Source organism: Myotis yumanensis, unplaced genomic scaffold (assembly GCF_028538775.1).
Source record: "Myotis yumanensis isolate MYYU_CA2020_CCGP unplaced genomic scaffold, mMyoYum1.0.hap1 SCAF_12, whole genome shotgun sequence".
NCBI classification, from domain to species: Eukaryota; Metazoa; Chordata; class Mammalia; order Chiroptera; family Vespertilionidae; genus Myotis; species Myotis yumanensis.
The window spans coordinates 29859028-29876813 of NW_027223763.1; the positions used below are offsets into that span (position 1 = coordinate 29859028).

General features: G+C 43.1%; 1 protein-coding gene across 2 annotated transcripts in view; it reads left to right on the top strand.

The window, feature by feature from the left end:
• Positions 1 to 1465: 1465 nt before the first annotated feature.
• DCAF12 (DDB1 and CUL4 associated factor 12) overlaps positions 1466 to 17786 on the top strand; it is a 30727-nt gene continuing 14406 nt past the window's right edge. Inside the window, exons 1-2 of one of the 2 annotated variants that reach the window (XM_070431337.1) lie at positions 1466 to 1826; positions 2926 to 3180. In XM_070431337.1, coding sequence (XP_070287438.1) covers positions 1749 to 1826; positions 2926 to 3180 — 333 coding nt within the window. In that variant the 5' untranslated portion in view covers positions 1466 to 1748. Of the gene's footprint in view, positions 1827 to 1887; positions 2572 to 2925; positions 3181 to 17786 lie in introns of those variants that run through there. The other variant, XM_070431338.1, reaches the window with a different exon arrangement.

Here is a 17786-nt window from a genome sequence, read left to right on the forward strand (position 1 = left end):
TCACTGTGTGTATGTCTCTAAAGGAACAGGCCTGACCAAGTGAGATGAGGCTGCCTTTCCCAAGGTGGCAGTAGGGGTTAGTGGCAGTGCTGATCGGTGATGGCGAAGGATCCTATCTCAATCTGGTCACTGGTCTCCGGTTCAACTTGGAAAACAAACCCAAATCTCTCTGGAAGCAGAACTTCACATGGGCCAACAGAGCTCCCTGAAGGTATGAGGCCTGAAGCCTGAAGGGACCAGCAGGTAACTGGGCATTGCAGCCTGAGTCTGATCAGCCCCAAGAAAGCATTCCTGCTTCCTTGCAGGGTGGTTTTTTTGTTTGTTTGTTTTGCCTGAGGAATGTTGAGGCTGGCCTCAAATTCCTACAGGATCTTCTGACAATGGAAGCCAGGGTGATCATAAAGAAACCCTCTCATCTGGTGACCAATGCCAGCCCTAACTGGACTGAGAAGCCAATGGCCACTTTCTTCTCTATGGTTCAGGATTTGATCCAATCTGCCCTGATAGAGATATAACCTGGGTCCCCAGAGGGAGGCAGGCAGTGGCCATCCCCTATTCCAGTCCTCAGTTTAGGACTGCATTGGAAATGTAAGAAACAAATTATGGGGTGAAGCATATTTTAAAAAATGTTTTTTATTTTTTTATTTTTATTTATTTATTTTTTTTAGAGAGAGAAACATCGGCACGTCCCCTACTGGGGTTCAAGCCCGAAACTCGGCCATGTGCCCTGACCGGAATCCAACCCGTGACCTCTGGGTGCATGGGACGAAGCTCCACCAACTGAGCCACACCGGCCAGGGCGGAGTGAAGCCTATTTCACAAAACACAAAAGACAATGTGGCCGACAAGCCAAGGGAATCTAAAGGGAGGCGAGGTGACCGAGGGGCTGTTACGGGTTAGGGCTGGAGAGGGTCAGGCTGGGGCCGGGGCTGGCGGGGTGAGGGCTCCGCCTGGGTTGGTTATGCTGGGCAGGGCAGGTTCTCTGCCGAGGGAAAGTATGGCCACACTGGCAAAGGTTCTGGACTGAACTCCACCTAGTGAGGATGCAGGGGAGAAGGTTCTATCTCCTCCCACAGGGTCCAGCCCTTTGGCGCCCGGGCTCGGCATGCCCAAGGCTCGGGGAAACCTGCGGCGCTGGAAGGGAGATAATCAGTGGAGGCTGCCGGGTAAAGGCGGGTGCTGGGAGGGGTTCCTTCCCCGAGTTGGGGGGGGTTAGTTGTCCTCACTTCCGGGTGCATGAGGATGGGCGGGCGGGGTCTGAGGTCGGTGGCGGGAACCCAGATTCCTGTGGCCTCCTGCGGCCACTTTACTACCGTTAGAAAGGGGCGGTCAGCCGCCGTGCAACACGCGCGAACTCTCCTCCGAGCTTTAAACCCCGCCCCTTTAGTACGCGCGGCGTCTCCATGGCGACGCGCTGCGAAGTGCGGCTGCGCAGGAGTGACGGAGCGCTGACGAGGGGGAGGGGGTGTTTTGGTTCTAGCCGCTCGCCGTCCTTTCTAGACTGGCTCGTCGGAAAGCTTCTTGTTCGTGTTTTCTTTTCCTTTTCTCTTTCCCAGCCTCGGTCCTCCTCCTCTCCTTCCCTTCTGCCTGCCTCCCCTTTTCCTACTGACGCCCCGGGTCCGGGCCATTTTCCGGGCCGGGCACACTTAAGTGCACGGCCCCGGGGGCCCAGTATATGACCCGCGGTCTGGCTACCCCTCGCTTCCCCCGCCCCATGTGGCTGCGCGGCCGCGGCGGCTCTGCCCACTATGGCCCGGAAAGCAGTTAGCAGGAAGCGGAAAGCGCCAGCCTCGCCGAGAACTGGGAGTGACGCTCAGGGCCCGCTGGTGAGGGCTGGGAGGGTTGGGACTCGGGTGGGAAGGCCGAGGCACCCCGAGGGGGATAGGGTTTGCAGATTGGGGAGCCGGTACCGGGATCCAAGGTCTGTAGTTAGGGATGGGCTGGGGGGAGTGGAGCCCCGACCTGTAGAGTCAGGGCTGGGCCATCAGGAGTTCACTGGAGAGCAGGGAGGCCGGGGTGAGGAGCTAAAGGGGAACCTCAAAATGGTGCGTACACTGCGGAAGGTCTGCAGCCGGGAATGAGGCTTGAGAAATCAGATCTGGGCTTTGGAGGAGAGAAAATCGAAGTTGAGGGGCATCGGGAACGAACCTCCCAGAAAATAAGGGGAGGGAGAGTGAAGTCTTTACAAGGGCCCCGGGGAAGCAGGGATGGTTGCGTTTCTAATATAGGAAGGGGTCTCGCTGTGGATACACAACCCCTGAGCTGGCCCTTGAATCCTTAGAACAAACAGCAATTCCCAGGTATCATCTCTATACCGCCCCCTTTGGAGGGGAAGACCTTGTTGGACGCGTATTCGGACTCTGATTTCCCGTGCCTTCCACCCCGTTGGTGTTTGATTTTGGAATTCTACAACTGCCTGGAGCGTGGGGCCTCGTGACATGGGGGCGGCCATTAATAGTGCATCCTGGAAGACCTGGGACCCTAAATCTGGCTCCTTGGGCTGCATCCTTCATGCTCCGAGGGGAGTACAGGCTGAGAGGGAGAAGGGGCCTGGGTAGAGATGCAGCCCAGGTTAGTATGGTAATCGTTCAGCCCATCATTCCCTTCCCTGTCAAGGATAACTTTAGGGACTCTGAATCTTTCACTCCTAAAAGGCCTAGTAAACCTTTTGTCCTTGTTGGTCTCTGCTTCCATTTCCTTGTCTTTTCGTTCCTCCTTTCTCGTAGGTAGGTTTGACTCTGAGCAGCATCTTTTCAGTGTTGGAAGAGTTAAACTGGATAGTCTGGGTTGAGATTCCTGTTCTTATATTTCTGTTGCATGTAAATCCTGCAGGATGAGTTCTTGGTGGTTTCCCTAATACACTAGGATCCCTTGTGCTGAAGGAAGGGTAGCCAAAGCCCTGATTTCTAATATTGCTTTCCACAGTTTGGCTGGGATCACTCCCATCACAAAAGGAAAAGACTCCCCCCAGTGAAGAGATCCTTAGTGTACTACCTGAAGAACCGAGAAGTCATGCTACAGAATGATACCAGCTACTCTCGTGTGTTGCATGGCTACGCAGCACAGCAACTTCCCAGTCTCCTGAAGGAGAGAGAGTTTCATCTTGGGACCCTGAATAAAGTGTTTGCATCTCAGTGGCTGAATCATAGGCAGGTGGTGTGTGGCACAAAATGCAACACGGTAAGTGTCTGGGGGGTGTGAACTTTATCCTAGGCCCTGGATATATGGTTCTACATGCTCTAGAACCTCTCATTGCTCATTTTCCCCATCAGTTTCTCTTGGGGGGAGATTGCTTTACTCTCCTTTACATTTCCTTCTATTTTTTGGTGATTTCTTCCTCTCTTTTTTTTCTGTTCCTTTTCCCAGCTCTACATTTCTAATAAATCTTTAGAGGAGCCTATTTCTGTAGGCCTCTTGCCATATATATAGTTATGCCAGTGCTTCTAGATTTTTTTTTTTTTTTGGCTTCATTTTTTAATTTATGTTGCTTTTTAAGTCAGAGGCCTCAAAGGAAAGATGGAGGAAAGACACCTGGAAAGACTGAGCATCATTCAGGATACATGATAGTGAAAACCTGCTAGCCTAAAAGTAGAAGCATTTAAAATAGCTCTTGGCAAACATTCACTTTTAGGGAATAGAATCAAAAGTTGTTTGTAAGAATAGACAGGGAATGTGTATCTGGCGGTATCTTGATGTACATGTTTTCTCTTTGCACAATAGTCTCCGTGAAAAGGATTCAAAAGAGAGAAAAATTAAGTATAAGTAGAATATTTTTATATAGAATGACAGAAGACAATCATAAGTGAATGAAGGGAAAAATTTATCAGTAAGCTATATAACCAGCACAATTACAGTCATGGATAAAATAAGTTAATCTATGATTGGTTATGGTGGATATGATTGGAACAGAAGGGCACAAATAGTATGATGTCAGATGATTGACAAGTGAAAAGAGGCAGGGCCTGGAGGTGGAAAATGATTCTGAATGAAGAGTGAGAAAAGATAAGATGAGATGAGGCCTAGCTGCTCTCTCCATTTTTCACCTCGCTCTATGTGAATAGACAAGTAATGTCATAATGGTTGGGTAAATTTACCCTGGACAGAAACATCTTGATTAATTGGAAGAGAGATGGTTGCTGTAAATCAAGAAAGTCTTAAGTACTAGGAGAAGTGTTTTTTTTATAAAGGATACTAAAGGCCTGATGCACGAAATTCGTGCAAGAGTACCCCCCCCCCCCCCGCTGCTGACACCTGGGGCCCCTTGCTGGGCCCCTGGCTTCCCTAGCAGCCCCATCTTGGTCCGGAAGGATGTCCAGTCTAATTAGCATATTGCACTTTTATTATTATAGACAGGAAAAGATTTAAACATGAGTTTTAAGGAAGGAAATAATACCATGGTGGTTGGGGCCAAGCTTTCATTTCCTCTTCTGTTGAAGGCTGCTTGTCATACAAAAACTTTTAAAACTATGTAGTTGTGGCAAGTCTCTACAAAACTTCATTTTTCTAGTCTCATTGTCACTTGGAGTAGAAAGAAACTCTTATTTGGAGAAATTAATTCCATTTTCCACACATACCATTATAGTGTTTTGCCCAGCAAATGTTGCTGAATTGTAAATTAAAGTAATCATCATAGTGTCTTGCTTCTGTCACTTACTATTTTGAAGGGGAGAATAATATTAAGTAATAATTTAACCTTCTGTTAATACATATGATTTCTGTCTTCCTATGTCCTCATGACCTTAAGTCTGTTTCTTTTTATAGATAGAGTTTTTCGCTTTGTTTTGTTTAGCTTCCAGAAGCAAAGCAGGGAACCAGGAACACTGCTTTTCTCTGAAATTTGTGACATTTGGCAAATGATTCCCTTAGCTGTGCCTTTGTTTCCCTCTCTCTAAAATGGATATTACCACTTATCGAGTGCTGATAAGGTGGTGTGGACATCTTGGGAAATACTTCAGGTGAACAATATCTTATTCAAAAATAGTATTAGTGATAGTGAATCAAAAGTTTTTCCAATGCTCTTGGCAATTCCTGAGACTTCCCTTTGGAAGAAAGGAAAATTATTTAAACAATTAGAACTGTCTTTGGATACTATGTGAGAATTTTGGGGGAGGAGGAGTTCTTGTTTGATTCTCAATAGTAAGTTAAGTTTCAGTGTATTGAAATATTATCATCAATAAAATGATTTAAATGTATGCAGTAGGAAAAGTATGCCACAACCATTTATATTCTAAAATCACCTATTCATATATACCTAAGTTTCACCAGCACTTAACTGAGGGTACACAAATGCTAAAAAGTTAGGTCCTTTCCTAGTTATCTGGCTTGGCGCTATAATATTGAAATCTCTGCTGAGGCAGTGGGTCTTCCTCTGTGATAAAAGCAGCAGAGATATTTTGTGAAGTTTTCTGTAGCCTGATTCCTGGGGTGGGAATTGCCCTGTGCTATGGAATGACACTCAAACTGGAAGGCCAGTAAGCTCGGGAATAATAGCAAAGATGGCCAGCCTATGTTTTAATCAATAACAGTACAGTTATATTTTTACTAAATTATTTAAAGAAGGAGAGGTACTATAAACTTAATTGGATCATGGATCTGACTACTAGGATGTATGAGTATATTTTCCTGGTTTAGGGTTACAAACTCAGATTGTGTACAAAGTCAGACAGAATAGCTAAATAAATAAAAGAAGCCTGCCAGGCACAAAAGTAAGAAGTAGTGGAGACTGCAAAGAGCCAAGAAGGAATTCTTGGCTCCAGCTAGTTGTAGCCGTGCAGCAATTTGGGCCTAGCATTAATAGATTTTTGTCCTTTTTAAAAAGAAACCTGAAATCTGTATTTTTATGGGGGAAGGTATCAACTATGTATGAGTAATTTTAAAGTTTTATTTTGAGAATATATTTATTAAAGCTGGCAACAGTGCAATAAGGAAGGGCTTAGGATTGAAGAAGCAACAGGAGAGAGCCTTGGCGGGGGTTGCTTTGGCTCTCTAGAAATATAGGAAAGAAATGAGCCTAGGCCGGGCTACTTTGGCTCACTGAGAAGTCAGAAAAGGAAGCCTTAGAGACGGGTTCAGAAGATTAGCCCTGGACCAGCTTCCTCTGCCCATTGTTCCAGTCTCATGGGGTCTCTTGACATTTAGGATATGCACTCCAGTGGGGGAGGAAGAGGGAGAATGGAAAGGAGCATGGGCCTGCTTCCTGGAAGGAAAGCACTATGAGAAATATTGAGAATCTGGTGTGACAAGAGCTTTACGTGTCTAGAAGAGAGTTGTAAAATTAAGATTGGAAAGGTTCATTAGGATCAAATTGTGGAAGCCCTTGAATGTCAAGCTAAGATTTTATTCTGTGGAGAATGGAGAGACAAGACTCAAGGATTTTTTTTTTTAATTAATATATATTTTTATTGATTTTAGAGAGGAAGGCAGAGGGAGAGAGAAAGAAACATCAGTGATGAGAAAGAATCATTGATCGGCTACCTCCTGTACGCCCCTTACTGGGGATTGAGCCCATAACATAGGCATGTGCTCTGATGGGAATCGAACAGTGACTTCATGGTTCATAGATCAATGATCAACCATTGAGCCACACTGGCCGGGCAAGACCCAAGAATTTTTAAGCAGGGAGTGACGTCATTGGAGTAGTGCTTTTAGGGAGAGAAGTTATATGATGTTAGTGCTATGGTTATGGATGAGCGGCAAAACCAGGCTAGTAATGGGGAGAAGGTGAGGAGGGGATGGGACAGATATGACATCTTAGAGGTAAAATCTATAGATGATGATGATGGTGATGATGATGATAATGATGATAACATGCTCATATTTAATTGATTCAGAGAAAAATTGATTTAGGCTCAACCACTGAGCCAAAAGTCAAAATTAATACTGATGTCTCCAACCTGGATAACTAGGAAGATGGCAGGATGAGAATTAAGCAGATTTGAAGAGAAAATGAGTTTAGTTTTGTGCTTTCAGTTAGTTCAGTGGTTCTCAACCTTCCTAATGCTGCGACCCTTTAATACAGTTCCTTATGTTGTGGTGACCTTCAATTTCATTGTTACAAATTGAACATAATTAAAGCATAGTGATTAATCACAAAAACAATATGTAATTATATATGTGTTTTCCGATGGTCTTAGGTGACCCCTGTGAAAGGGTCGTTCGACCCCCAGGTTGAGAACCGCTGAATTAGTTGAAATTGGGGAGGGGGGTAAAGATTGAAGTTAGTAGTTTGGGAATCATATATGTATAAGGGATTATTGTTAACATGGTTAGAGAAGGCACACTTGAGTTCCATAAACCTCCCTAAAATTGCAAATTTTTCATTATATGTGTATTTTCTGGGCACGATGCAGGGAAGGTGGTGTGGAAAGTAGTTCATAGTTCTCATTAGATTTTCAAAGGAAATACTGTGAACTAAAAATGGGTAAGAACCATTGATATTTTCGAAAGAGGGGCTAAGAATAGAACCTTGGAAAATACCTGTATTTAGGAGGCAGGAAGAACTGCTACCAAGAACCTTGGAAAATACCTATATTTATGGAACAGGGAGGTCAGAGGAAAACCAGGAGAGTACCAAAAACAATTCAAGATAGTGGATATTTTCAGAGGGGGTGGTTTGAGGATTAGGATTGTATAGGCAGAGTGATACTGTATGCAGAGTTTGAGGTATTTAATTTTAGATATGTGCGTATTTTCTAAACCACACTTGGCACAGGTGAGGGCATCAGACTTATTAAACCTAGAAGCATTTCTTTGTAGGCATCTTGATTAATATCCATTCAGCAGCCAGTAGGGTTTAATTAAATCTTATTTCTGCATTTTGAGGATGCCTTGACGAATGATTTTTCCCCCCCTGTTCCTGGCCTTACTAACAGGCAGAGATTTGCTCTTTTTTTGTTTTGTTAATCCTCACTCAATATTTTTTCCATTGCTTTTTAGACAGTGGAAGAGAGTGGGGGAGAGAGAGAGAGAAACATCAGTTGGTTACTTGACACATGCACCCTGACCAGGGCCAGATACCTAGCCTGCAGTCGAGGTCAGAATCAAACCTGGGACTCTTCATTCTACATGCTGACACTCCAGCCACTGAGCCAAATTGACTAGGGCTGCCCTTTTTTTCAGGTCAGATCTTAGCTTTGGCCTTTAGTTTCCAAGTTTTTGTTTCTTTTCTACAAAAGTAATATGTAAACATATGTCAGAAATACCTGCATTTATACCAACAAATTTGATTAAGTCACTTTGTATTGTATATTTGGATTTAGAAATTTGAGGATTGAGTTTGGCTCCCATTTCTTATTAGCTTTATGCCCTTGGATAAATAAGATACAGTAGAACCTACGTTCTCGAACTTAATTTGTTTTTGAAGGCTGATTGAGAAGTGATTTGTTCCCATTAGAAAGAATGTAAATTGAATTAATCAGACCCACAAATGATTGCCTATTTTAATTTTTCTTATATATAATACATGGCTCATGTACTAGTACTGTTTAATCTATAAACAAACACTTTCTTAAATTTATTTATTTATTTATTAAATGTATTTTATTGATTTTTTACAGAGAGGAAGGGAGAGTGATAGAGAGTTAGAAACATCGATGAGAGAGAAACATCGATCAGCTGCCTCCCTGCACATCTCCCACTGGGGATGTGCCCGCAACCCAGGTACATGCCCTTGACCGGAATCGAACCTGGGACCCTTCAGTCCGCAGGCCGACGCTCTATCCACTGAGCCAAACCGGTTTCGGCTCTTAAATTTATTGAACCACCCCCTCTGGCCTTAAAGGGATCACTTTCAGCACTCCTTCCAGAGGTGTCTTTTAGGAGATCATATGTAGCATCTTTGCTTTTTCACGATTACTGCCTTGGAAATCCTGCTTTTTGTTTATCCAAATCAACCACAGTTTTTCTACCTCTTCAGTTATCTGTGATGTGGTTTTGTGAGCACTTTCACATCTTTGGCAATATTAGCATTCTTGATGGCCTCTTCATGTTTTAAAATTGTGTTAATCCTTGATGCCAGCAACAAAAGCATTGTCTCCTTTGTTTGATGCTTGAGAGAGAAGCTTTTTGTCCTACTGAGGTATCAGCATGAAAGGGTTGTCAAGTCAAAAACCCAGTTTTTTCCCACAACCTAGACATTTTTTCTGTGAACAACTTGGTTGAGAACTGAATTGTTTGAGATGGGAGATGTTGGAGAACCGAGGTTTGAATGTATATTCTAAGCGTTCTCTTACCTTTAAAATAAATGGAGAGTGTAACAGTTATTGAAAGATTAAAGTTGGTGGTATGTAGGCAGGCTAAATAGCCATCTCAGATGGTGATTTAAGAAAAATTGAATTTATTTAAGGGAAAGGGGGTGGGGGATGGGCTATCCAAAGGGAAGGGCTACGCAGAGAAAAGGGGGCCTTTGAGACAGACTCAGGGCGTAAGCCCAGGATGGATGAGCTGCCATTGCCCATTGCTCCCTTAGTTGCAGGTCTTATGGGATCCCTTAGAGAGGTTAGGGAATAGTGCTTGGGGGTGGGGGAAAGGTACAGGCGTGATCCTTGGAAGGAGAGGGCTGGGTCCTTTGTCCTGAGCGTTATTTACTAGTATCTCTTTCTGGCAGGGGGGAATCTTAGGGGAGATCTCAGGGAGGCTCTTAACAGAATATTCATCAGCTTTGTTCCAAGGGCCTGGTCTCCACTGATTGGTGGGTCATTAGTCATTAGTCAATAATGTAGCTGGTCTGAGGCAGCCACAGGCAGAGTCAACTTGTCTGGTTTTGCTGTTTTTTGGGGCCTGGAGCTCAAGTACAACTGAGGCCTAGATGTTATCTTTAGGGAGGAAGAGGTCAGGGGGTGAAAACCTGACCAGTGATATGCTAGGGGAGAATAGGCTGCCCTGGGGGCAACGTTCTTGTTTTCCCAGTTTTGTCCCTTGCTAGGCTTCCCGGGCTTTCTGCTCTGGTGAGTTTTTGTACCTGGCCCATCGTCCTTGCTCTGGGGGTCTAACAGTCATGAAGAGAGTTAATGAGATGTTAGTTAGCACGGTGCCTAGAACAGTGATGGCGAACCTATGACACGCGTGTCAGAGGTGACACGCGAACTCATTTTTTTTGGGTTGATTTTTCTTGTTAAATGGCATTTAAATATATAAAACAAATATCAAAAATATGTCTTTGTTTTACTATGGTTGCAAATATCAAAAAATTTCTATATGTGACACTTCACCAGAGTTAAGTTAGGGTTTTTCAAAATGCTGACACGCTGAGCTCAAAAGGTTCGCCATCACTGGCCTAGAACATGTGCTTAATAAAATTGTTGATGTAATTAATGGTGGTGGTGAAGGAGGAGGAAGTGTGGAAGAAGTGGTTTTATGATTGAAGGCCCTAGGTGTATTTTTGGCCAGATTCAGGTACATTTAAGAAGTGAGCATTTCTCTACCCTATAAATGGCTGTTTTCTGTATGTCATTCACATCCCAAATAGCTTAAACACTTAGAAATGGTTCATTTAGATATAATTGGTATAAGAGGAGGTACAATTTGTAAATTATAGGAAATTATATTTAAATTTCATTATAGATTGAATATAGATAAAAGGAAAATATTTTTCTGTGTGTAAATTAGAAATAAATATCCAGGTGTGGGTTTTTTTGGATTTGAGAGAGAGAGCGCGCAAGCGCGTGCTTGCATAAAAGAAGAAGATAGAAACATCAATTTGTTGTTCCACTTATTTACGCATTCTTTGGTTGCTTCTTGTATGTGTCCTGAGCAGAGATCAAACCTGCAGCCTTGGCTTATCTGGATGACGCTCTGACTGACTGAGGTGCCTGGCCAGGGTAGTAATACCCAGTTCTGATAGAGATGTGTTGGAACAACAACAATATTGCCACTAAAACTCTTTTTTGAAAGTAATTTGGCATTATGTTTCAAAATCCTGGTACATGTCATGTGTTGAATGAAGAACCTAAAAATATACCCTTTGACCTAATATTTTCAGACTAGGGAATTCATCCAAAGGAAAAGTCTTTTTTTAACAAAATAATTATTAGAAGCTATTTTAGCTAAATGCTAACAGTAGAATACTTGAGTAATTTATGGTAAATCAAGTCTGCATGATATTATGCAGTTATTAACATAATTATAAAGACTAAAATGGCCTAACCAGTTTGGCTCAGTGGATAGAGCGTCGGCCTGTGGACTGAAAGGTCCCAGGTTCGATTCTGGTCGAGGGCATGTGTTGCAGGCACATCCCCAGTGGGGGGTGTGCAGGAGGCAGCTGAACCGATGTTTCTCTCTCATCGATGTTTCTTACTCTCTATCCCTCTCCCTTCCTCTCTATAAAAAACCAATAAAATATATTTTTTTAAAAAAAGACTAAACATGCAAAGCATTTGATATGTTAAATGGAATGAAGTAAAATTGATCTCTGCTGATTGTAGCTATGCACAATTATACATGTATGTGGTGAAGGACTAAACAGAAACTTGACAAATGAAAACAGACATGAAAAAAGAGGACTATGAGCGATCTTTTGCATTTTTTTATTTCTATTGCTGATAAAGTAATATAAGTGAACTCTCATTTTTTAAAAATGTTACTTCAGCTAGATAAATCTTGTTTTTTCTTAGCCTAAAGAAACAGTGAAAGTAGCCTTGACCAGTTGTCATTCATTACTTGTCTTGTTTACTGATAAAAATTAAACACAGTCATGTATTATACGTCTTCTCTGAGGAGAGTGAAGTAGGTGTTTGAAAATACAGTGATAGGATATACAGCAAAAGGAATTTCCCTTTTTGGTCACAAGGGAGTTTTTTGGAGCTCAATAAAACTAGAGAGTCCTGACTGGTGTGCTTCAGTTGGGCATCATCCAATGCACCAAAAGGTTGCTGGTTGATTCTCATCAGGGCACATACTAGTATGCACATACCTGGGTTTTGGGCATGATCCCAGGTAGGGGTTGTGTAGGAGGCAGCCAATCGATGTTTCACTCTCATCGATGTTTCCATCTCTTTATCCCTCTCCCTTCCTCTCTCTCTCTCTCTCTCTCTGAAATCAATTAAAAAAATAAATTGCACCACCTGGTCAGTGTAGTTCAGTGGTTGAGTGTTGACCTATGAACCAGGAGGTCAAGGTTTGATTCCCAGTCAGGGCACATGTCCAGGTTGCAGGCTCCATCCCTAGTAAAGGGCATGTAGGAGGCAGCCGATCAATGCTTCTCTCTCATCATTGTTTCTATCCCTCTCCTTTCCTCTCTGAAATCAATACAAATATATTAAAATATATAAATAGCACCTAGAGAGGGATCTTGCTTCTCAGTGGGCAAGTACACAAACCATATTGTCCTTATGTCTTTGTGCTGTAATTCTCAGGAAGTAAGAATGTGTCTTTACCCAGTCCCCTGTGGTGTTTCACTAGTTTAAAATTGCTGCACTGTAATTAACACTGTTCACCTGTCATTATTTCCTTAGCATAAATTCCTGAAATTGAAACTGCAGAGTTTACACATTTTTAATTTTTGACACATATTATCTGACCATTTCCTGTTGTGTTTCTTGGTCTTGGGTCTCTGTTTTGCTCTCCCCCATCTTCTAGGTTTGAAATAGGAAATGGATTCCTCTTCTTTGATTTTGGTTGTCTCTCCTTTCCCCAACTTTCAGCAAACTTAGGCTGCCCACTTGCCTCTTATTGTCTAACTCAGTAGAATTTATCTTGATGTCTGTGTGACCTAAGTGGATTTGCTTTCCTTTCTCTGTTAGGCTCCAGCTAAAATACTCCAGAGTTTTAGAAACTTTGTGAGTCCACCATTTTACTAAGCCACCTTGATCTTTCTTGGTACACACATTTGCATGTGTCTACAAACACATTCATACATGCAGAGATATACTCACTAGTCTTATAATCTTCCTGATTGTAAGGCCTTTGCTTTCTTTTTTCTTCCTCTGTTCTAGAATGTAAAGTACAGGGAGCCATTGAACCTCCAGTTTACCTTGCCATGCAGCTAGTTTCTGGCAGGTATCCCAGTAGGTTAATGCGCAGGAAGTGTTACAGGAGCTGCATGAAGCCTTGGCCCCTTGTCAGAGAGCTTGAAGAGAGATTCTGTGGCAGCTCCTCCACATCACCGTCCCTTCCTTTGAAGAAGAAAAAGGGCTCTGTCCTTCACATGGTGCTTTTTCATTTCTATGTAAGAATGAGGTGAGGTTCCCTTCCTTTGAAGAAGGAAAAGGGCTCTGTCCTTCACATGGTGCTTTTTCATTCCTATGCAAGAATGAGGTGAGATGGGGGTAAACTCTTGGTTTCCTATGCCCTCTGCAGACCCAACTATTACCAATTTTTCCATTGCCCATGTATCAAATGTTTTCCATATAGTATAGAAGCTTTTCTTAACAACCTGAAAAACTAAACAAATATGAGCATAGTATATTACTATTACCTATCACTTGTTAAGCACTTATTCTGAGCCCTTGCTAAACACTTTACATTTTATTTGATTTCTTAGCAACTCAATGAGATAGATAATATTATTCAAGTTTTATAGATAACTAGAGGCCCGGTGCACAAATTTGTGCACAGGTAGGGTCCAGCCAGCCTGCCCCAATCGGGGCAATCAGGCCAGGAGCAGGGGCTGCAGGCAGTTGGCTGGCTGGCTCCACCCCCTGGTCGAACTTCTGGTTGAACTCCCGGTCGAGGGGACAATTTGCATATTAGCCTTTTATTATATAGGATAATATTCAGAAAGATTAAGTGACTTGCCCAAGATCACACAGCTAATAGGTAACCAATTTGGAATTCAAACCTAGATCTGTCCCGACTCTAAAACTGCAGAAGTTGGACTTTAGACTTTCTTGGGTATGAATAGATAAAACTTTTTTCCCTCACCTTTTTGGATGGCAGTGGAGAGAATGGCAAAGGAATGGACTAAAATAATTCTTAAAAATTTTAGCCCGCCTTCACATTCCACAGGAGAAACTCAGATATTTGCAGGTTGCAGTTTAGTTTTTACTCTTGTGTTTTATCAAGAGTAAAACATTGCCCTCAGTGTACAGAGCTGATTCTCTTCATGTCAGTGCTTCTCAAACTTCAGGGACCTAGAGATCTTGGGAAACTCCAGAATCTGATTTAGATCGAGGGCAGGGCCTGAGATCCTTTGTTTCTAACAAGCTCCCAGGTGCTCCTTTCAATAACAAGTGTCTAGATCAGTGATTGTTAAACCTGAGCAGTAAACAGTGTCCTGGAGATCCTTGGGAAAATATTCAGTTTTATTGACCTCAAACTCAGTGATTTCTAGTTGGAAGAGTTTTATGGTAGGGTCTGGGAATTGTTTTTGTTTTGTAGTATTTTGTAAAAAAAGAAAAAGAAAATTCCCCAGGTTATTGTAATTATCAGTTTGGGAATCACTAGTCTAGCAGCTAATGTGTTATGGATGCATTGTCCCACTCAACACAAAGGTGTTAAGTGGACAGTTAATTTTGCTTCATGAAACATTTGAAGGCTTGTGTTAGAGATTACTTACTTAAAAGGATAAGAAAACCTTTTTTGGAAGGGCTAGTTCACAAACCCCAAGAGCAGGAAGTATTTCTAGATCTAAGAAGGAAACTAGGAATTGGAAAGCCACAAGGAACCAAGGATGGCCATACTTCCTCTCTTGTGGAGAGGAAGGTGTTTTTTTCTCTGGAGAATGGCTTTGGTCGAAAATGGCCACCCAGTCTGTCACCAGCCAGCTCCACATTTCTGAGAGAACTTGAATGACACAGTCTAATGTAGCCTTGACCAAATCTCCCTGGGCAGTGCTGTGATCCTGAGATCACAGCTACAGAGCCCCACTCTGAATGCAGAGATGCGGGGGCCCCCTAACATCACTGAGCAGACCTCCTTAAAGTGGCTACTGCACATGCTTACTATGTAGCCTTGCATTTGTTGGGGCATGATTATAGAACCAAATAGGTAAAATTCACTGCTTTTGGAATTGGCAGGGCCTTATTAGCTTAATGGAGAAGCGAGGCAAGATTTTAAGTCAGTATGATACGGTCTAAGTTGTGGGTAGAGGGCTATCCTGGGAGCCTACAAGAGAGGAACTTGCCCTGGCTGTTTAGTTCACTTGGGTGTGAGTGTCATCCGATTCAGCAAGGTTGCAGGTTTGATCTCTAGTCAGAGCTCATATTAGAATCAACCACTGATTCTAATTCATAAATAAGTGTAACAACAAATAGATGTTTCTCTCCCTTTCTCTGCCTCTTCTTTTCCCTCTCTTCCTCTCTAAAATCAATAAATAAAAATTAAAATAAAAAAGAAGAGAGCCTGGCTAGTGTAGCTCATTGATTGAGCGTCAGCCTGTGAACCAGGAGGTCACAGTTCGATTCCCAGTTAGGGCACATGCCAGGGTTGTGGGTTCATTCCCCAGTGTGGGGTGTGCAGGAGGCAGCCCATCAGTGATCCTCTCACATTATTGATGTTTCTATCTCCCTCTCCCTTCCTCTCTGAAATCAATTAAAAAAATTATATATATATATATATATATATATATATATATATATATGAATGAATAGAGAAAGAGAGAGGAACTTAACAAGCTTAGAAATTTAGGGAATATTCAGAGAGGACATGTCTGACCTGAATCATTAATGAATTAATGATAAGTCAGTGTTGGCCAGGTAAAGAAAAAAGTAGGGGAAATCATTTCTGGCATTGTGAACAGCATGAGCATAAAACAAAATAATTTATTTCATTGAAGATTTTTGCATGAATAATAATTATAAGCATACGGTCAACAGCAGGATGTGAAGCTAGAGCAGTGGTTCCCAACCTTTTTTTGGCCATGCCCCACCTAAGCATCTCTAAAATCCTGACCTCCCCACACCCCACCCCCCATGACATATAATTCTTATTTAAAAAGTGAACTCCTGCCCTAACTGGTTTGGCTCAGTGGATAGAGCGTCGGCCTGCGGACTGAAAGGTCCCAGGTTCGATTCCGGTCAAGGGCATGTACCTTGGTTGCAGGCAAATCCCCAGGTGGGGGTGTGCAGAAGACAGCTGATCATGTTTCTCTCTCATCGATGTTTCTAACTCTCTATCCCTCTCCCTTCCTCTCTGTAAAAAATCAATAAAACATATTTTTTAAAAAAAAGTGAACTCCTATTCAGTGTGGTGGAAGCCTAAAAGGTCATTAACTTGGTCTAAACAAGCGTCCAAAAGAATATGGCATCCATGAAAGAGAAAAATAAAAGGAGGAAAGGACAGTTGAAGTATGAGGAAGAAGTCACTAAGAAAAAAAAAAAAAGTGATATGAAAAAATAGCAAATAAAGTTTCAAAACATACACTAGAGAACTGAAATGCATAAATATATAACAATTTATATACTGTATATGAGGCTCCTAGAACCATAAATGGAAAAAATTTACTGTTAATAACTCATTCTCAAATTGCCCCCCTGTGGGGCTTGTGCTCCACGTTAGGAACCACTGAGCTAGAAAGATATAGGTAGGGGCCAGATTGAGGAGAATATTCATGCCACACTAAGGCCTTGGATATAGGTAAAGGGGAACTGTTGGATATTTTTTAATTGACGTGAGAGGATTCCCATTTTTACGGAGATGACTGATTATGGAGAAGAGTTTTTTTATGGTGGCCTTGCCTGGAAGCACAAAGACTAATTGCAATTGTCCAGAGGAGAGGTGGTGAGAGAGAGGAAGGAGCCAACTGTAAGAATATTTAGGGAGGTAGATTTGGCAGGACTGGATTGGATGATGAAGTGAGGGAGAAAGAGAAATCTAGGATAACCCCAGGCTTGGGTGATTGGGTGGATTTTAAGTTTAAGGCTTATCTAATTTCTCCTTTCATAGATCTCCTTCTGCACATGCAGTAGATTACTTTATACAAAGATTTGACGTGATCTGGCTTTGGCACAACAATTGCTGACAAGATTTTAAATCAACTCCTGAAACTATCTACACTAATAAAAGAGAAACATGGTAATTAGCATACAACCGCTACCCTTCCCATTGGCTAATCAGCATATCCTTATGCAAATTAACTGTCAGCCAAGCTGGCGGCCGGCAGCCAGGCAGCTGGAAGCGAACATAAGGCTTGCTTGCTCCAGGGACTGCAGACTCCAACGTTCCCCGCCTAACTTGCCGGCCTCTCAGCTGCAACTCTAAGAAACTATGTACTATGTTGCAAATAAGAAGCTAAACAAAACCCCAGAAACCGGCTGTCAGTCAGCCCCGGACCGCAACATTGTATCCATGTTTTCAGCAGCGAGGCCTCAGAGCTAAAGCTGCCCCAGAATAAAAAAAAAAAACAAAAAAAACAAGGAGCGGTTGGGAGCTTTTAGTCACCTGCCAGTCGGAAAACAGCCCTCAGCCCCTCAGCCAGCCTGGCCAGGCACCCCAGTGGGGACCCCTACCCTGATCCAGGACACCCTTCAGGGCAAACCAGCTGGCCCCCACCCATGCACCAGGCCTCTATGCTATATAGTAAAAGGGTAATATGCCTCCCGGCACTGGGATCAACTGAGCAGCGAGGCTCCCGGCACTGGGATCAGTGTGACAGGGGGCAGCGCCCAAACCCCCTGATCGCCCTGCAGTTCTGTGACAGGGGAAGGCACCCCAACCCCCTGATCAGCCCTGCTCTGTGCCTGATAGGGGGGAGCTCCCCAAACCCCTGATCGCCCTGTGGCTCTGTGTGTGACAGGGTGCGGCGCCCCAACCCTCTGATCGGCCCTGCTCTGTGTGTGACAGGGTAGAGCCATAACCTCTCCATCGGCCCTACCCTGAGCGTGACTGAGGGTGGCATCGCAACCTCCCGATCC